This window comes from Malus domestica, chromosome 11 (genome assembly GCF_042453785.1).
Source record: "Malus domestica chromosome 11, GDT2T_hap1".
NCBI classification, from domain to species: Eukaryota; Viridiplantae; Streptophyta; class Magnoliopsida; order Rosales; family Rosaceae; genus Malus; species Malus domestica.
Genome location: NC_091671.1, coordinates 20,616,212 through 20,635,076, shown reverse-complemented (window position 1 = coordinate 20,635,076; position 18,865 = coordinate 20,616,212). Strand labels below are relative to the sequence as shown.

General features: G+C 40.8%; 1 protein-coding gene across 2 annotated transcripts; it reads left to right on the top strand.

Moving 5' to 3' along the window:
- The first annotated feature begins 5,473 nt into the window (after positions 1 to 5,473).
- LOC103422946 (5-methyltetrahydropteroyltriglutamate--homocysteine methyltransferase) lies at positions 5,474 to 16,695 on the top strand. 2 transcript variants are annotated; one of them, XM_029088726.2, is made up of 12 exons: positions 5,474 to 5,785; positions 6,070 to 6,479; positions 6,578 to 6,665; positions 6,765 to 6,892; positions 6,982 to 7,373; positions 7,455 to 7,618; positions 14,641 to 14,721; positions 14,814 to 14,980; positions 15,085 to 15,190; positions 15,298 to 15,548; positions 15,629 to 15,830; positions 16,063 to 16,695. In XM_029088726.2, the coding sequence occupies exons 2-12, from the start codon at positions 6,331 to 6,333 to the stop codon at positions 16,438 to 16,440; spliced, it is 2,106 nt and encodes a 701-aa protein (XP_028944559.1). In that variant the 5' UTR covers positions 5,474 to 5,785; positions 6,070 to 6,330; the 3' UTR covers positions 16,441 to 16,695. The 2 variants fall into 2 exon arrangements, with proteins under 2 accessions (XP_028944559.1, XP_028944558.1); XM_029088725.2 differs by having other exon boundaries at positions 5,507 to 5,785; positions 6,126 to 6,479.
- Positions 16,696 to 18,865: the final 2,170 nt, after the last annotated feature.

The window sequence follows — 18,865 nt, the reverse complement described above, 5'->3', positions numbered from 1 at the left end:
AACGTAATACCTTAAAACTGAAGAGGAGTAGAGTCGTGCGCTGCAAATATGGGTCTGAGTCAGACGGAGGAGATGACTGGTTCGAAATCCGGTTGTTTTACGTCCAGGTTACCCCTTGCATGACTGGGAGCGTTCCCAACCACCTCAAGCTCCGCCACCTCTGACGTGAGATTGGGGTATAGCTTGAAATCAACAGGACATGGGTTCTGGCGTCAGACTTGGCATCGCTCATGCTCCGCCGCGATCGAGTCGATAAGGAGTAGTCAGAGGTGATGTACGTCAACGTCGATAGCGTGAGGGTCACCGGTGGGGTTGAATTTGAGGTGTACGAGAACAATGATATGGTTCTATGTGGGTCTCTGGAGCGGTGGAGGGTGTTTGGATCAATGGAAATGCGCAGGGATTGAAGAACGATTCGAGAACGGGTGGAGCTCGGAGGAGAGATCGAAGTCTGAGAATCTAAGTGAAATGAAAGAAGTTGGGGTGAGAGATGCAAAGACAGGCCTCAGATTCTATTCCATGCTAGAAACGGGCCAGGCCGGGCCGGGGGCCCGTTCCCTTTTATTTTAAGATCCGACCCGCCCCACTAATTTCATATACCCGAACTGCCCCGCCCCGTTTTGTGTTTAGAAATTTTGGACCCACCTCGAACCTGAATTACCCGCCCCTACCTGCGGTTCCTGTACCCGTTTGCCCACCCCTAGTGACAGGAATGGCCGACCCTATTTGGAGAATAGTGGCCGGCCATATATGGTGTAATTGGAGAATAATTACAAAATATTATGTGAGATAATATCTTGCAATTAACATGGCAATTAATCCTAAATTAAATAGGAAAATTGGGAGTTACCTTTTGAATAAGGATTTGATGAGGGGTGATGAGAAGGATTTGAATAATTTTGATCACTTTTGACTCTTCCTTGATTGAGTCGTTATTGTCCGTTGCATGCACGTGGGAATTCCGATGTGCCTCTAGGGTAATTTTATCCTTTTTACCCAAAAGTCCACGTGTCACCTCCATATTTTCTTGATTATTTTTTGCTCCACAAGTACGACCTTTGAATCTTTACATTATCGCATTGTTGGTTGTGCTACATCCCATACTTTATGGGATTGTCTTCATACGCACTTTTCTCAAACATCTATTACAAATGTAGCCACTCTGCGTTTGGATTTGTCTAAAGGCTCCAAGACTACGGATATATACATCCAAGAAGCCAAATTTATTGTTGATCAACTTGCCGAAATTAGTGAACCTATTTCTAATAAAGATCTCATTATGTGTACTATTTGTGGACTTGGCCCCGACTACCATATACTTATCACCACCTTGATCAATGGTCATTTTTCTTCCTTCATCGAGTTACGTTCCAAACCTTTGACCAACAAAATCCCAAAAATAATTATGGCGTTCATAAAGGACAAGCCCTTCTTATGGTGAATCCCCTATAGTATACAAATTGTCGGCTTGATGGTGGTCATGGCAACTATAGCTGTGGTGGTGGAGGCAGCCATGAAGGCTGGTGTGGTTCATGGGATTGGCAAAGGTCGGGCAACGGATGTCACGATCGGACTTCAATCTGGAATTTGATTGGCCCAACTCGGCGCACTAGGATTGCGGAGACTTGGATCTAGGTGAGCTCATTTCTTATTCAATAAAAAATAAGCTTCGCCTGGATACCCCATGGCGCTTCGTCAATAGTGATCCATTTTTCACGATTTTCAACAACAATGAAAGACTCTTTATAATAAGCTGACATTTTGCTTATCTCGTCCCTCTTGCCGAGAGGAAGATTGTAGGTCTTAGACTAACTTCAATCAGCAGCAACAAACCTATGTGGCCTAGCTCAACAACCTGTATCAATAGTTATTGCATGCACAGCTGCCACATTACTTCAACGTGGGCATAGCTAACAATTATCCCTAAAATGCCTGGCCCACTTTCCTGCCTCAGCAGCCGTGTAGTCCAGCCAACTCCCAAGCCCAACGCACTTCTTGGCCCACTATAACAGCCTTCATCTTTAGCCTAACTTGGTGCTACAACTGTAACACCTCTCAAGATACCCAACAAACATGTCCACATCGCTACAATGGGATTGACCAGGCCATACCCTTTTCGTTGGAGCCCAATTTACCTAGCAACCGAAAATTGTTTGGTATCTTAACACCGATGCTACCCACCACATGATGGGTCAATCATCTTGTTCTTCATATGCAGCCATATGCTGGTCATTCTAATGTCTACATGGGTAATGGTGATGATAGGAACATTACCCATACTTGTAATACCCTAAAAATTTTAAATATATGAATATGTGGAGTAAATCAAGAATAAATAGATTTATGGTTATGAAAATTTGATTAGAGAAATTTTAGAATTTTGTTTCCGGTATTTATTATAATTTACGTCGAAAAATTTATCGATAAGTGGAAAAGACAAAAATGCACTAGTTGACTAAATGTAATTTTACGATGACGTATTTTATCCTCATATATTTTATCGTATTTATTGATATAATTGGATAGAGCTCAACCCTGCTAAAGCGTGGGTAAAAACTGTTTGTGAACGGAGTTGAAACGAAGAAATTAAAGGCTTTAAAATAAATAAATAAAGAGAAGTCTGGAAGCTGCCAGATAGCAGCGTGAGAGAAGAGGAAAAGGAGAGATGCGAGAGAGAAGAAGGGGAAGGGGGGACTAATCGGGTAAGGAGAAAAATAGGGGAAATAAGGGAGAAATGGAAGAGAGAACTGGATGCCCTATGCCCTATTTTCCGATTCCAGCCACCATCGACGATGGGACCGTTGCCAAAATGATCCTTACTTCTAACCCAATCATTCTCCTTCCCATTTTCATCTGAAAATTTGATGAAATTTGGTGGATTTCAAGAGAAACTGTACTGGGGGACGCGACAGGTTTGGCTTCAATTCACCAAAATCTGAAGCTAACTCCGTCAGTCACCACCTCCCATAGTCTTCCCTCAATGTTAGGAACAAAGCCCAAGCAATGGTTGGAGCGTCAGAGTTTGTTTTGAGTTGAATTGAGAACACCTATTTATAGGGTTTCCAGCGGTCCAATGCTAATTTCACGCGTTTCCTGACTGAATTGGACTTCAGCATTGGTATGAAAGTTGTTCCTTTCATTGAACTCTACTTGCTTGTAAAATTTGGTAAATTTTAAAGTTAGTCGGAAAATTGGGTTTCCGTTCGTCGAAAACCGCCTTTTCATGCAAATTTTGATATTTTAAATTCGTAATTGGTACCCATTTGAGGTGATTCGATTATGAAAGTTAATGTTGAATATTTCCATTCCTAGAATATTTTCAGAAATGGATAAAAGAATGAATGGTGAACTATGAAAGGCTTGATCCCGCATCAAGGGTACATAGGCAGTTTAACAGGGGTTAGCTGCAACCTTAAATAATTGAGATTAATCTTTTGTTGGGAATTTGATTGAAGAAGTGAAATTTTGGTGAATTATTTGAAAATTTAATTTTATGTTTTTGGTAAGTAAATTCTATTTATAGATTTTGTGAGTGTTTAAGAAACTTAAATAAAGAATTTTGATCAATAGTAGTTAGTTAAACAAGAGTATAATTTTGGCCTATCACCGAAATTTGTTTCCGAAATAAAATTGTTGGGTCGGGGCGTTACAATACCAGTACCATTCCTCTTTCTTTTGGTTCTAATTTTACTCTTCGAAATACCTTTTTTCTTTCTAGCCTTCCTAAAAATCTTTTCTCTGTTGCTCGTTTCACCCAAGACAATTCAATATTCTTGGTCTTTGCTCCCAATTTTTATCAAATCTATAACTTACTTACCTGTGTGTTGTTGTTTCAAGGCGGCAAAGATAAGTTTTATCCATTGTCTCTCTCTTCCACCATCTTTGTTGTCCCTCAAGCCTATAACGCCGTCTCTTCCACCACTTGGCACCAACGTCTTGGTCTTCCATCATCATTAGTTATGTCGCATCTTTGTTCTAGTTTAGGTCCTACTATCAAAGTTGATAAATCTTTTTGTACCGATAGTGCCCTTAGAAAGTCTACCCAATTATCCATTTTATAAGATAATTATTATTAGCACTCCAAAAATCTCATTTGGCACTCCAAACTTTCCATAATTAGAAAGAAAAATACATTTGTGAGGAGTGTAGAATGAGATTTTTGGAATGCTAATAACAATTCCCTTTTATAATAGTAATAATAATAATAATATTCATGGCTCTTCCTTTTTTATATATATAATTCATTCTGATGTGTGGATGTCTTTAGTTCCCTCTGTCATGGTTTTCATTATTATGTACTCTATAATGACGACTTTTCCCGTTATTCCTGGATTTATCCTATGAAACGAAAATATGAGGTCTTTGATCACTTTAAAACCTTTGTTTCCATGATTCATAACCTGTTTCCTGTCACTATTATAGTTCTCCAAAGTGACAGTGGTACCGAATATGTCAATCCATCCTTTTCTACCTTTTGTCATGAGCAAAGCATCTAATAACGGTATTCTTGCCCCCACACTCCACAACAAAATGGGTTTTCCGAACGAAAAATATCACAACATTGCCACCCTTATTCGCTCTCTTCTCCACACAGCCGACTTACATCACACCTTGTGGGTTGAAGTGGCTCTTACTGCAGCTCACCTTATTAATCTTCTTCCCACACTCGTTTTAGATTGGAACACTCCTTATCAAGTTCTTTTTGGTCATCTTCCCACTTGTTCCCATCTTCACGTTTTTTGTTATCTTTGTTTTCCTCATCTTCAATTGTATGTTGCTCACAAGTTAGAGAGTCGTTATAAACCCTGTGTCTTTCTAGGTTATACTTCTCATCATAAAGGTTACCATTGTCTTGATCCCTCCACTGGTCATATCTATGTGTCACGTCTTGTTACTTTCAACAAGTTTCCTTTTCCTTATAGTGTTTTGCAGGTCTCACTCTCTTCGGAGAATACAAATTCCAATTACACAGGCCACCTCACCCAACTATTATGCAAGCCCATTCCGCTGAGCAGTCGTATTCAGCTGCTTAGACTTTCAGGGGTGATGAGCTGTGCGTGAGAGTATTTGATAAGCATGCCCATTTAATGAGGGCAATCTTATCTTTCTTGAACATAAGTCCACGTGTCGCCTCTATGATTTTTGGAATTATTTTAAGCTCTAGAATATTTATAGCTCCTATGTTTTTTAGAACTGCATTCAGCATGGGTGCTTTGTTGGGAGCTATTACTTTTTTGGAAAAACATACATATGAAAACCCTTGCTTCTAGTGTTTAATCAAATTAAAATAAGCATATAGACTTTAAGTTTATTTTTAAGAGAATTAGACTTTCAAGTTAAAGATTAGGAATTGTGCGTGTGTTTTGTTGGTGTTTAAGGGCAAATTGGTAATAAACGTGTTGTTCTTTTTTTTAGTGGGCATAGATTAAAATTGGTGTGAGCTTAGATAGATGGTGGTGTTTAAATTAAACAAAAAGGAAAATTTTTGAAATATTATATGAACTTATACACTTATTTCGTTAAAGTTCTTTAAATTTAAACCTTCGCCACCCTAAAAGCACCACTGTGCTCGGCGTTCCCACCTTGAATCCCTCCAACTCCCACAATAAAGAAAAACCCATATGGAACCCATCCTTCCAGCATCCAGAGACAATTTTGAGCTTACGAAAATGAACCAAGTGTCGTCAATTAGTTTTGGGCCTTATGGCTCTCTCTATCTCTCAGTTAAGCGTCCCACTTTTCTTCGCTGTACCCACCACCTCCATTTCCACACAACCTCTACCAGGTATTTGTACTCTCCTTTTCTGGGTTTTCCATTTCTCTCATTTCATAGCTTTTTCTGTATTTTTTTTGTTTGTTTTTTGAGTCTTTTTTTTCTTATTTTGCCAAGGAATGATGGGTTTGTTTGCAAATTAATCAAGAAAACGCTGGAATTTTTGTTTTAATTTATGGCTTGTAACTGTGATATCTGTCAGTGTTTTTCTTTCCACTTTGATTGTTTGAATAGACTTTGATAGGAAGGACCACATGCAAATGGGTCTTTTCTGTTGCTCTTTTGGTTTTTGTTAGCAACCCAAATAGGTGAACTTTACTTTGTTTGATGACATATGGATACGGCGGAACAGAGCAGTGGCCTCCCACATTGTTGGTCTTCCCCGCATAGGACCGAAAAGAGAGCTCAAGTTTTCCTTGGAATCTTTCTGGGATGGGAAGAGCAGTGCCGAAGAATTGCAAAAGGCGGCTGCAGGTCTTAGGTCCAGCATTTGGAAGCAGCTGGCTGATGCTGGTATTCAGTATATTCCAAGCAACACCTTCTCGTACTATGATCAGATGTTAGACACCACAGCCATGCTTGGGGCTGTACCCCCTAGGTATGGTTGGAAACACAGCGAGATTGGTTTCGAGACCTACTTTTCCATGGCTAGGGGAAATGCAAATGTTCCTGCTATGGAAATGACCAAGTGGTTTGACACCAACTAGTAAGTAATAGTTATGCATCTCATAGTATTTCAATAAGTTTTGGTTTGTGTTTATAAATTTTCTTAATGGAACATGTACCGCGTGTCCTTTTGTGCAGCCATTACATTGTCCCTGAATTGGGCCCACATATTAGGTTCTCTTATGCATCGCACAAGGCAGTGGATGAATTCAAGGAGGCCAAAGCTGTAAGTATTCCTCAATTGCAATATCGTCTTGCCTTTTGTTCCAAGTTCTTTTGTTTGAATTGTTGACTCATTGATAATTGGTTACAACTTGCAATGCAGCTTGGAGTGGATACAATTCCAGTCCTTATAGGACCTGTATCCTACTTGTTGCTATCAAAACCAGCAAGGGGTATTGAACAATCTTTTTCCCCCCTCTCCCTACTTCGCTATATTCTTCCAGTTTACAAGTAACTGACTTTACCTTTTCTAAACTATTTATTTGTTGGTATGTTGGCCGTGATTGAAATTATCTCTACTAATGATTAAAACCATGCAGGGAGGTTATGGCTGAACTAAGGGCAGCCGGTGCTACCTGGGTCCAGTTTGATGAGCCCACCCTTGTATTGGATCTCGATGCTAATCAATTGGAAGCATTTACTCATACGTACTCGGAACTAGAGTCATCTTTCTCTGGTTTAAATGTTCTGATTGAGACATACTTTTCTGATGTTACTGCCGAAGCGTACAAAACAATTACCTCTTTGAAGGGTGTTACTGGTTATGGGTTTGACCTGGTTCGTGGAGCAAAGACCCTTGATCTGATTAAGGGTGGATTTCCTACTGGAAAACACCTTTTTGCTGGAGTGGTTGATGGAAGGAATATATGGGCCAACGATCTTGCATCCTCCGTCAATATCCTGCAGGCTCTTGAAAGCATTGTTGGAAAAGGTCTTATTCATAAGGGCATTCTTTTATAAGAGAAGGATTTTCAGTTGGCTGCATAATCTGATCCATATGATTTTTTGGCAGACAAGATTGTGGTTTCAACATCCTGCTCCCTCCTCCACACTGCAGTTGATTTAGAGAACGAGACTAAGTTGGATAAAGATATTAAACCATGGCTTGCGTTTGCAGCCCAAAAAGTTATTGAAGTAAATGCCTTGGCTAAAGCATTGTCCGGACAGAAGGATGAGGTAGTTATAGATTACCTATTTTTAATCTGAGGCATCCACAAATTAGAACTTTAATTTGGATGAGAACCATTTCTTATACATCCATCTAATAATTACTAATTATGAGTCTTAATTTATTCTTAGAACTTTCATAAATCCCGAATGACACCTAGCAACTATCATTACTACCCCAATTCAGTATTAATGTTTGTGAACCTTTAGTCTCATTGAATCCTTCTGTCGCAAATTTCCCCAACTAAATTAATAAGATGATTATTTTTGGAAGCCTAATTTAAGTATATATGAAGAAAAACAAGCCATTTTCAAAGAGAAAGTAATCACCCAGTGTGTGTGGGATAGAGAGGGGGAAACTAACCAAATGTGGGATTCCATGGCTAGTTGTATCCGAAAAGTAGCAAAAGAGGTATTAGGAGAGTCCAAGGGCTTTGCCCCACACCAAAAGGAATCTTGGTGGTGGAATGAGGAGGTACAAGCAAAGGTGAAGGCTAAGAAGGAATGTTGTAAAGCCTTATACAAGGATAGGACCGATGAAAATGGTGAAAGGTATAGAAAAGCGAAGCAAGAGGCGAAGAAAGCTGTGAGAGAAGCTAAGTTAGCGGCTTATGACGATATGTATAAGCGACTAGATACCAAAGAAGGAGAGTTGGATATCTATAAACTAGCTAGAGCAAGGGACAAGAAGACAAGGGACCTAAACCAAGTGAGGTGCATCAAGGATGAGGATGGAAAGGTTCTTGCTACAGAGAACGCGGTTAAAGACAGATGGAAAAGTTATTTTCATAATCTTTTCAATGAAGGACATGAAAGGAGTGCTTCTTTAGGGGAGTTGAGTAACTCAGAAGAGTGTAGAAACTACTCTTTTTATCGTAGAATCCGGAAGGAAGAAGTGGGTGTAGCTTTGAAGAAGATGAAGCATAGAAAAGCAGTAGGCCCAGACGATATACCAATCGAAGTGTGGAAAGTTTTGGGAGAAACAGGTATAACATGGCTCACTAACCTTTTCAATAGGATTTTGAAAACGAAGAAGATGCCGAATGAGTGGCGAATGAGCACTTTGGTGCCTATCTACAAGAATAAGGGCGATGTACAAAATTGCATGAACTATAGGGGTATTAAGCTAATGAGTCATACAATGAAGCTCTGGGAGAGAGTCATTGAGCATAGATTGAGGCAAGAGACACGGGTTTCGGACAACCAATTCGGGTTCATGCCAGGGCGCTCAACCATGGAGGCACTCTATCTCTTACGAAGATTGATGGAAAGATATAGAGATGGGAAAAAGGATTTACACATGGTCTTTATAGATTTGGAAAAAGCGTATGATAGGGTCCCAAGAAACATTCTTTGGAGGATTTTAGAGAAGAAAGGAGTACGAGTAGCATATATCCAAGCTATACAGGATATGTATGAAGGAGCAAAGACTGCCGTAAGAACTCATGAAGGACAAACCGAAAGCTTTCCCATAACTGTAGGATTACATCAAGGCTCATCCTTAAGTCCTTACCTTTTTGCGTTGGTAATGGATGAGTTAACAGGACATATTCAAGGTGATATTCCTTGGTGTATGCTTTTCGCAAACGATATAGTGTTGATAGATGAAACTCAGGAAGGGGTAAATGCAAAGCTTAACCTTTGGAGAGAAGTGTTGGAATCTAAAGGTCTTCGCCTAAGCCGATCAAAGACAGAATATATGGAGTGCAAGTTCAGTGCAAATGGAGGCCAAAACGAGTTAGGGGTGAGGATCGGAGATCAAGAAATACCAAAGAGCGACCGTTTTCGTTACCTAGGATCTATCTTGCAAAAGAACGGAGAATTAGATGGAGATCTCAACCATAGAATACAAGCTGGATGGATGAAGTGGAAGAGTGCATCCGGCGTGTTGTGTGACCGCCGTATGCCACTGAAGCTCAAGGGAAAATTTATAGGACGGCAATAAGGCCGGCGATGCTGTATGGCACAGAATGTTGGGCGGTGAAGCATCAACACGTACACAAAATGGGTGTAGCGGAGATGAGGATGCTTCGTTGGATGTGTGGGCACACGAGAAAGGATAAGATTAGGAATGAGGATAGCTGGGGTAAAGTAGGAGTAGCCGAAATTGAAGGAAAGATGAGAGAAAATCGGTTACGGTGGTTTGGACATGTGCAAAGAAGGCCTACTGACGCTCCGATTAGAAGATGCGACTATGGGACAGAGGTTCAGGGCCGAAGGGGCAGAGGAAGTCCTAGGAAAACTTTGGAAGAGACCCTAAGAAAAAACTTAGAGTACTTGGATCTAACGGAGGACATGACACAGGACAGAACACAATGGCGTTCTAAGATTCATATAGCCGATCCCACTCAGTGACTTGGATTTTCCAAGTCTCCAACCAAGAAGTTTTCCTCACTCGGGAAATTAAGGGAACACTACCTCAACCTATATGCTCCACTCACAAAGCTTCAACATACAAGCTTCAACAAAAGAAAATTCAAAGAACTTAGCGAAGAAGGTTTTGGTGTATTTAACACAATACGTTGAAATGAAGGAAAGCTTATTTATTGATATCCCCGATAAGTTACAAATATGTACATATACTTGAGTCAAAATAAACAAACAAGAGGGAGCCTTCACAAAGGTTGCTTAGGAGAAGTCTCAGCAGTCGGTAGAGCCCCAGAAAGAGAAGGCACCGGAGGAGGATCATTCGGAGCCTCAGTACTGGACAAAACCCTAGAAGGAGGAGGCATCAGAGGTTGATCATTTGGAGCTTCATTACGCGGTACAGCCCCAGAAGACGAAGGCAATAAATGCCTTTGGAACAAACCCACAAATCTCTGATGATCAAGTAAAACCTGACCATCAGATTCCTTCATCTGGTCAAGCTTCCTCTTCATGTTTGTAGCATAGTCATGTGCGAGCCGGTGCAACTGTTTATTCTCATGCTTGAGCCCTCTAATCTCCTGTTTGAGACTCATCACTTCAGCCGCCAATGATTCAACTTGGCGGGTTCGAGCAAATAGGCGTTGGGCCATATTAGACACAGAACCTGCACACTGAACACTGAGAGCCAGAGAATCCTTAACAGCCAACTCATCAGACCGTTTGGAAAGTAGTCTGTTATCTTTGGGAGTGAGAAGGTTCCTGGCCACTACCGCAGCGGTCATAACATTCTTCATCACGGAATCCCCAACGGTAAGAGGACCAGTAGGGGAGACGAAGGATGGGCGCCATATGTTGTCTGGAGAAGGCGGGGCTGCCTCTTCAACAAGGTTCAAGTCAAAACGACGGTCGGAGGGGCCAGACATTTTCAAAGGTGTTGAAGAGAGAAGAGGTCGGACAAATCAAGATCTTAGAAGTGCAAGAATGGAGCTTCTACTGGTGGATATTCAAGTGTGCTTTGGAACTTAATGTCAGCCCCTATAAAAATCTGCACTCGACGAAGCTTCAGAAATCGAAGAGGCGCCTGCTCAGAAATCGAAGAGGCGTTTGCTTTCTCAAAAGCTGGGCTGCTCAGAGACCACGAGGGTCGATCTCAGAAATCGAAGAGGCGTTTGCTTTCTCAAAAGCTGGGCTGCTCAAAGACCACGAAGGCCGATCTCAAAAATCGAAGAGGCTTGCTTTCTCAAAAGCTGGGATGCTCAGAGACCACGAGGGCCGATCTCAGAAATCGAAGAGGCACCTACTTTTCCAGCCTTGTCAGCACCTGTCACACGCACACTCAACTTTGCGGAAATTATGGGCATTCTGTCGAAGATTTCTGACGAAGTAGAAAGCACATGAATCGTACTGTTCAATCACCCACTTCCCACACGCAACAGTAGCTCATGGGTACCACAGATAACTTTGCCAAAGTTCTCTGACAAAGTTGAGACACGTGAAGCTTGCAGCTCCCACTACATCGCTCTGACCAAGAAGGGTAAAAGAATTGCAAAGAAACAACACTAACAAAGTTTAAACACATAAATTTTGAAGGTCTAGCTACCATATTATTACCCACAAGGGTAAAGGAACAGTACCACTGCTGGATAATTGAAAAGTCCCGGTGTGTCAACCTCTGTGCTTCGTGGCAAGGTAGACTAGCAAACATGCCCAACCTGTACTCACATTCGAGAAAACACTCCCAACAAGATTGCTTGCTCCAAAATCGAAGAGGCACCGCCCTCCGAATCTCGAGAGCCAGACTCCCAACATGATTACTTTCTCAAAAATCAAAGACACACCGCTCTCCGAATCTCGAGAGCCAGACCCCCAGCAAGATTGCTTTCTCAAAAATCGAAGAGGCATCGTTCTCCGAATCTCGAGAGCCAGATCCCCGACAGGATTGCTTGTTCGAAAATCGAAGAGGCACCACTTTCCCAACTTCAAGAGCTGGATCTCCTTGGATAAAGCTTGTCTGTAATCTTCACACGCAACATCAGCTTTCCAGATACCACAGACCACTTTTTCAAAGTGCTCTGACAGAGTTAAAACATGTGAAGCTGGCAGCTCCCACTACCGTGCTATAACCAAGCAGGGTAAAGGAATAGCATTATTACTTGATGTTAGGGAGACTCCTATATATGTCGACCTCCATCCCTAACGGACAGGCAGACCTGCAAAAATGCTCAACCCTTTCTCTTATCTGAGAGGGCACTCCCAACGAAGCCTTTCGAAATATTTAGCTTTCTTTCCCCCCGATAATACCTCTGTAAACAAGCTATACTAGAGCAAGAATATCTCATATCATCAGGGTTAAAAGCAAGAGTATCCCATATCATGCTTTTTCCCTGTCTTTTCCTTTGGCCTTGTTCTTACCTGCAAGACAAGGAGAAAGAGAGCAATTAGTCAGCACTTGGAATCAAGCTTCCAGCTAGGAACTGGCTGCCTGGAACCCCTTACCTGATTACTTACCTGGCATTGCTCTCGAGTACTCATCTTCAACATCTTATGCTTCCAGGGAAGATACCGCATCTGCCTGAGGAACAAATAGGGCAAGTGAGAAGGATACAAGGAAGCATGTGGAGACAAGCGTAACAGTACACGTGCCGATACATCCACTACTCTGTCAAAAGCAAAAGTATCCCATATCAGCAGGGTCGAACGTACTCTAGATTTGATGGACTTGTTTTGACCCTCAAATTCTTCAGTCGGCCTTGTACTCTGGAGGAAACCAGAAAACCCTCCAGCCCAGTTCAAGAATAAGCCTGTGGAAAGTTACTTCTTCAAAAGCAAAAGTATCCCATATCATCTCTCCTCATTTTTCTTCTCTTTATCCTTCATGTTGCCTGCAAGATAGGGAGAATGTGAACAATCAGCCGGAGCTCTGATTGCTTACCTTTTCTGTCACCTCTTTCAGCAGATCCCCTAGCTCGGCGACTTGGGGGACTCCTACTACATGGTTTGTATCGCGCTTGACCAAGCATGAAACTACAAGTAAGCTTCAAGTGAAATTGATACATTACCTTGTGCATCTCCACCAGTTACAGATACCACCCCTGGATGGAGGAAGAGTACTTCCAGAGAAGATGCCACATCTACCTATGAGATAGATAAGGCAAGTCAAGACGATACCACACTCCGGTACTTAGAAGTTTCGTGGCTACGAGATCATTCTCCCACAATATTTCCTAATGTCATTTGTACTAAATCATTCACTTGTACTCACTAAAGGAGAGCTTGAACCTATGTACTTGTGTAAACCCTTCACAATTAATGAGAACTCCTCTATTCCGTGGACGTAGCCAATCTGGGTGAACCACGTACATCTTGTGTTTGCTTTTGTGTAAACCCTTCACAATTAATGAGAACTCCTCTATTCCGTGGACGTAGCCAATCTGGGTGAACCACGTACATCTTATGTTTGCTTTCCTATCTCTATCCATTTATATACTTATCCACACTAATGACCGGAGCAATCTAGCTAAGATCACAAAAAGTGACCGTTTTCGCTACCTAGGATCTATCTTGCAAGAGAACGAAGAATTAGATGGAGATCTCAACCATAGAATACAAGCTGGATGGATGAAGTGTAAGAGTGCATCCGGCGTGTTGTGTGACCGTCGTAGGCCACTGAAGCTCAAGGGAAAATTTTATAGGACGGCAATAAGGTCAGCGATGTTGTATGGCACAGAATGTTGGGCAGTGAAGCATCAACGTACACAAAATGGGTGTAGCGGAGATGAGGATGCTTCGTGGGATGTATGGGCACACGAGAAAGGATAAGATTGGGAATGAGGTTATCCGATGTAAAGTAGGAGTAGCCAAAATTGAAGGAAATATGAGAGAAAATCGGTTCCGGTGGTTTGGACATGTGCAAAGAAGGCCTACTGACGCTCCGGTTCAAAAATGTGACTACGGGACAGAGGTTCAGGGCCGAAGGGGTAGAGGAAGACCTAGGAAAACTTTGGAAGAGACCCTAAGAAAAGACTTGAGTACTTGGATCTAACGGAGGACATGACACAAAAACGAGCGCAATGGCGTTCTAGGATTCATATAGCCGACCCCACTTAGTGGGAAAAGGCTTTGTTGTTGTTGTTGTTGTTGATGTATGATCTAATTCATATGACTCCTATACATAAATTTAAAAAACTCTTTCCAAATTATTATAATTGTCTCCTTTGGTCAAAGATTTCTATTGGTCATATCCTAGAAGATCACATAGGACATTCTCCATCTTTAGTTGTTGATAGATTATTTGTATACCCTCATGCCTCTGTGCATGAAGTACAGAATTCAACCAGTAAATGTCATCTGTTCTTGCTTTACTTTTGATCCAGTAGCGTTTTGAAGTTGAAGTGTTTGACCGATAACTTTTATGTGCAATATTTAATGTTTGTTTATCTACAACGTTGTTGCCATTGTTCCATCTAGAAGCAGGTAACTTAATGGACATTAAAATTGACCCTGATCATTGCACTTGAATTCGTATTATATGTAAAATCTGTATAATCAGAGGGAGAAAATATGTATGATTCTGTGTTAGAGAAACGTTTTTGTAATTCTTCAAAGCTTTCTTGAGGATATTTTGGTTAGTATTTTTTATCTTGTCACTACCAATTCATTTCCAGGCATTTTTCACTGCCAATGCTGCAGCTCAAGCTTCAAGAAAATCCTCCCCCAGGGTGACGAATGAGGCTGTGCAAAAGGCTGTAAGTTTTTGAATTTTTTTATGCTTAAATATCTTAAATTGACATGCAGTGATTATCTTTCACTTATTGGAGTATCATTCTTTCTTGCACAGGTTGCTGCTCTGAAGGGCTCTGACCACCGCCGACCCACAAATGTGAGTACAAGGCTGGATGCTCAGCAAAAGAAGCTAAACCTTCCAATTCTTCCAACAACAACCATTGGATCTTTCCCTCAAACAATGGATCTTAGAAGAGTGCGCCGGGAATACAAGGATAAAAAGTTAGCATACTTGTCTGGAAGTTTGTGTTGCCGCATACTCTGTTATTTTCTTATTAATTTTTAATCTGACAGTAGATACTAAACCAGTCACTGTATCTTCCTAGAATCTCTGAGGAAGATTATGTCAATGCAATGAAGGAAGAAATTAACAAAGTTGTCAAGCTTCAGGAAGAGCTGGACATTGATGTATTGGTGCACGGAGAGCCCGAGGTGAGTTCCCTAGATCGAATGCTTATTCTCTCATATAGGCCATGTTTTTGTTGTAAAAGGAGGGTTTTTTATTCTTGATTATATTTGCCAATGACTTGCCAACCCAGAGGAATGACATGGTTGAGTACTTTGGAGAGCAATTATCTGGTTTTGCGTTTACTTCCAATGGGTGGGTCCAATCTTACGGTTCTCGCTGTGTAAAGCCACCTATTATCTATGGTGATGTGAGTCGCCCAGATCCCATGACAGTTTTCTGGTCATCACTAGCCCAGGGAATGACAAAGAGACCTATGAAGGGAATGCTCACTGGACCTGTCACCATTATGAACTGGTCTTTTGTGAGAAATGACCAGCCCAGGTAAGAGTACAAGCACATTGATTTCATGTAATTTTTCGTTTTTTATTCTTTCTAGTGTTTAACACGATGTATGCTTTCAGATTTGAGACCTGCTATCAGATTGCTTTGGCCATGAAGGATGAGGTTGAGGATCTTGAGAAAGCAGGAATTACTGTGATCCAGATTGATGAGCCTGCTCTAAGAGAAGGTTTGCCTTTGAGGAAGGCCGAGCAGTCTCTCTATCTTGATTGGGCTGTTCACTCCTTCAGGATAACTAACTGTAGTGTTCAGGATACTACTCAGGTTCCTTTTCACTTCTCTACCATTTATTCCTGTCTGTAAATCGATAGTTCCTATCATATTTTCTTAGACTTCAATACTAGATCTTATAAGTGCTTTGACAAAAGACATTATGTATCAAAGAAACGAATACAAAGAGATGACTTCCAGAAATGAAAGACTGAATGCATATTAACATAGCATGAATGGGCCTACTATGTCGGAGTGTAATGCTTGGACTTATTGTATTGGACAGATCCACACCCACATGTGCTACTCAAATTTCAATGACATAATTCACTCAATCATTGACATGGATGCGGATGTGATCACAATCGAGAACTCCAAATCGGATGAGAGACTGCTCTCGGTCCTCCCTGAGGGACTGAAGTTTGGTTCTGGCATTGGTCCTGGTGTCTATGATGTCCACTCACCAAGGATCCCGTCAGACACGGAACTCAGTGTCAAAATTGAGAATATTGTTAAGGTCCTTGAGAAGAACATCATCTGGGTTAACCCCGACTGTGGTCTCAAGACACGCAAATACTCTGAAGTCCAGCCTGCCCTCAACAACATGGTTACTGCTGCCAAGTACAATCGGAAGATGTTGGGCACTCAGGCAAGTAACCGGTGAGCTGAGGGCCCATTTGGGTTTCAGCTTTGAGACGGGAAATTTTGTCTCTTTTTTGTTGAGCTTTTCCGTTGATGTCTGCTCTGTTGCCGTTTATCATCTTTAAATCTCCATATGCTCTCTGTATTTTCTTTTCTCCTTTATATTTACATTTTTGCACATAAAAATCGTTGCGTTTTGATGCCAGCAGATTTTCTCTTTGTTCAATTGTTTGTACCTGTCATATTGGTAGATATGCAGTGAATCGTTTGCTTGTAACGCTGCGATTATGTGATGATGACATAAGATGCTTATACATAGTGAATGTGGAACGTAATCTCACGTTGAGAAAGTGAAGAGTTCCATCATAGCATGGGACGTGGGGCGGCCCTCTCGCTTCAGTGCATTACAACCTAAATTCTTTCAGTTTTAGGCATTTTGGTTGGTACGTATATGTAAGGTATCCGTGCTCTGTTGATACTAGGGTCGGGTACGATTATTTTCGCGGAGTGTTCGCTACTGGTGTTCTGAAACAGCAACTGGTTTGGTCTAAAAGTTTCAGTAAATTCAGGAAATTGATATCAATTCCAAGCCACAATCTCAGCATTCATACTTGTTTACAACAATGTGTGATGCAATGATTCCTTAGTTTTAGGAGTACTAACTAGCAGGAATGCCCATGCTTTGCTACGGGTTTTCAAACTATAACCGACAACAGACATGAATAATATCCACAGAAAAATTAAATGAAAATCCTGCAGCAATACAATCGCATTCTTAAATGTAGCAATTTAGACAACCCACGTTGTACCTAAGCAACACTCACAAAACCACAAACAATCCCAGAAAAGACACTAACTTTAGAATCAATTCAAGTATATTAGGAGCACGTTTGCACTCAATAGAGGGGAACCAGTCGAAAGCAAATCCGCAGCTTTTCTAACTTTTCTGTTTGGAATTTGTAGGCAATAACCCTAAAAGCTGTCGACAAAAATAAAACAAAAATTTCACAAATTATCAAAATAAAATTCAGCAACAAATTGCCAATGAAAAGCACACATTACATAAACAATCAAAATTAAAAGCAGGAAAGGGTGAGAGTAGTGTATCAGGCAGATGTCCGACTCGTCATGGAGAGCTTCAATCACTGATTCTGGCAACTCGATTGAAAGAGCTTTGAGAGAAAAATAGGCATTATCGCAACTATCTTGAGAAGTGAATTTCACATCCACAACTGAAATTTCAAAACCCACCACAAAAGCACCATATGAAAACAACAAAGAAGAAATTTAGTCAACTTTTCCATAAAATGAGAATCCACCCATAGACGGGCATTCCTTAAACAAAGTTATTTTCTGATCATTAGTATCCTAACCAATGCAATTTCCAACTTCAACATTCAAAATGAAAACGTAGAGAGTTTATATTAATCACTCAAAGTGATGTTTACATTTTGTACCACTACTGATTAACCTTAATACATACACTTCGAGGTCCTCTCTAACACTTGAAACCTCTTGGACACATAAAGTTGAAAAATGCAAATAAGTAAATTGCTTCGAAAAATATATTAGGATGATATTACCTTCCCAATCACAGCTCATTTTCACCTTGCCAAAATTGTCGGACTCGGATTTAAAAATTTTCGACATTGTATTGCCAGGAGGACCCAATTGGCCTAATTAAAAAACATTCCTTTCCCAAAACCTTTGAACTGTTCATAGTCCAAATTCCAGAAAACAAAATGCTAATCAATAACAATTAATGCTGGGTAATCATTGAAATTAAAGTCCAAAATTTACTAATGTCAAACTTACTGCCAAAGGAGCAATCAATTTACCGAACTCCAAAGAAAAATCTTCATAGAAAGTATCTAATTTCACAAAATAAATGAAACCATATCAAATGTCTTGATATAAACCAATTTATTAAAAGCGTGAGGCGTGGACGAGGCGTCCGAGGGATAGCCCGGCCGAAGTGTGAGGCGAAGCCTCACATGACCTAAATTTTTTAATATATACATTGAGCGTACATATATATTATATTAAAAAAAGGCTAAATTACATAGTAACCCCTCAGGTTTGAGGTCTATTACAACTCCATACAACATCTTTAAAACATTTCACTTTCATACCTCACGTACTATTTTATTTCAAAATAATATCTCCGTTACATTTTCCATTTATTGATCCGTTAAGCGCTGACTTGGTTGCCACGTTTGTGCCACGTGGCAAAAAAAATTAATTTTTTTTTAAAAACCTGAATCGTCTAAAAAAAAAAACAAATACAAAAGCTGAAACCTTATCCCCCCTACTCCTCTCATCTCTTCTCCCCCATCTTCATCTTCTCCCCCCTGCAACCCAGAAAAAAAAAAAAAAAAGTCCTTCAGTTCGTCTTCCCCACCCCTCATCCTCCTCCTGTCTTCTCCCCCATCTTCATCTTCTTCCCC

Bases quoted from the DNA above. Each gene is read 5' to 3' on its own strand.
- LOC103422946 (XM_029088725.2), top strand. From the start codon at position 5,622: ATGGAACCCATCCTTCCAGCATCCAGAGACAATTTTGAGCTTACGAAA. The intron at 7,374-7,454 runs GTCTTATTCATA...ATTTTTTGGCAG, and splicing joins TGAAAGCATTGTTGGAAAAG to ACAAGATTGTGGTTTCAACA. The intron at 7,619-14,640 runs GTAGTTATAGAT...ATTCATTTCCAG, and splicing joins TGTCCGGACAGAAGGATGAG to GCATTTTTCACTGCCAATGC.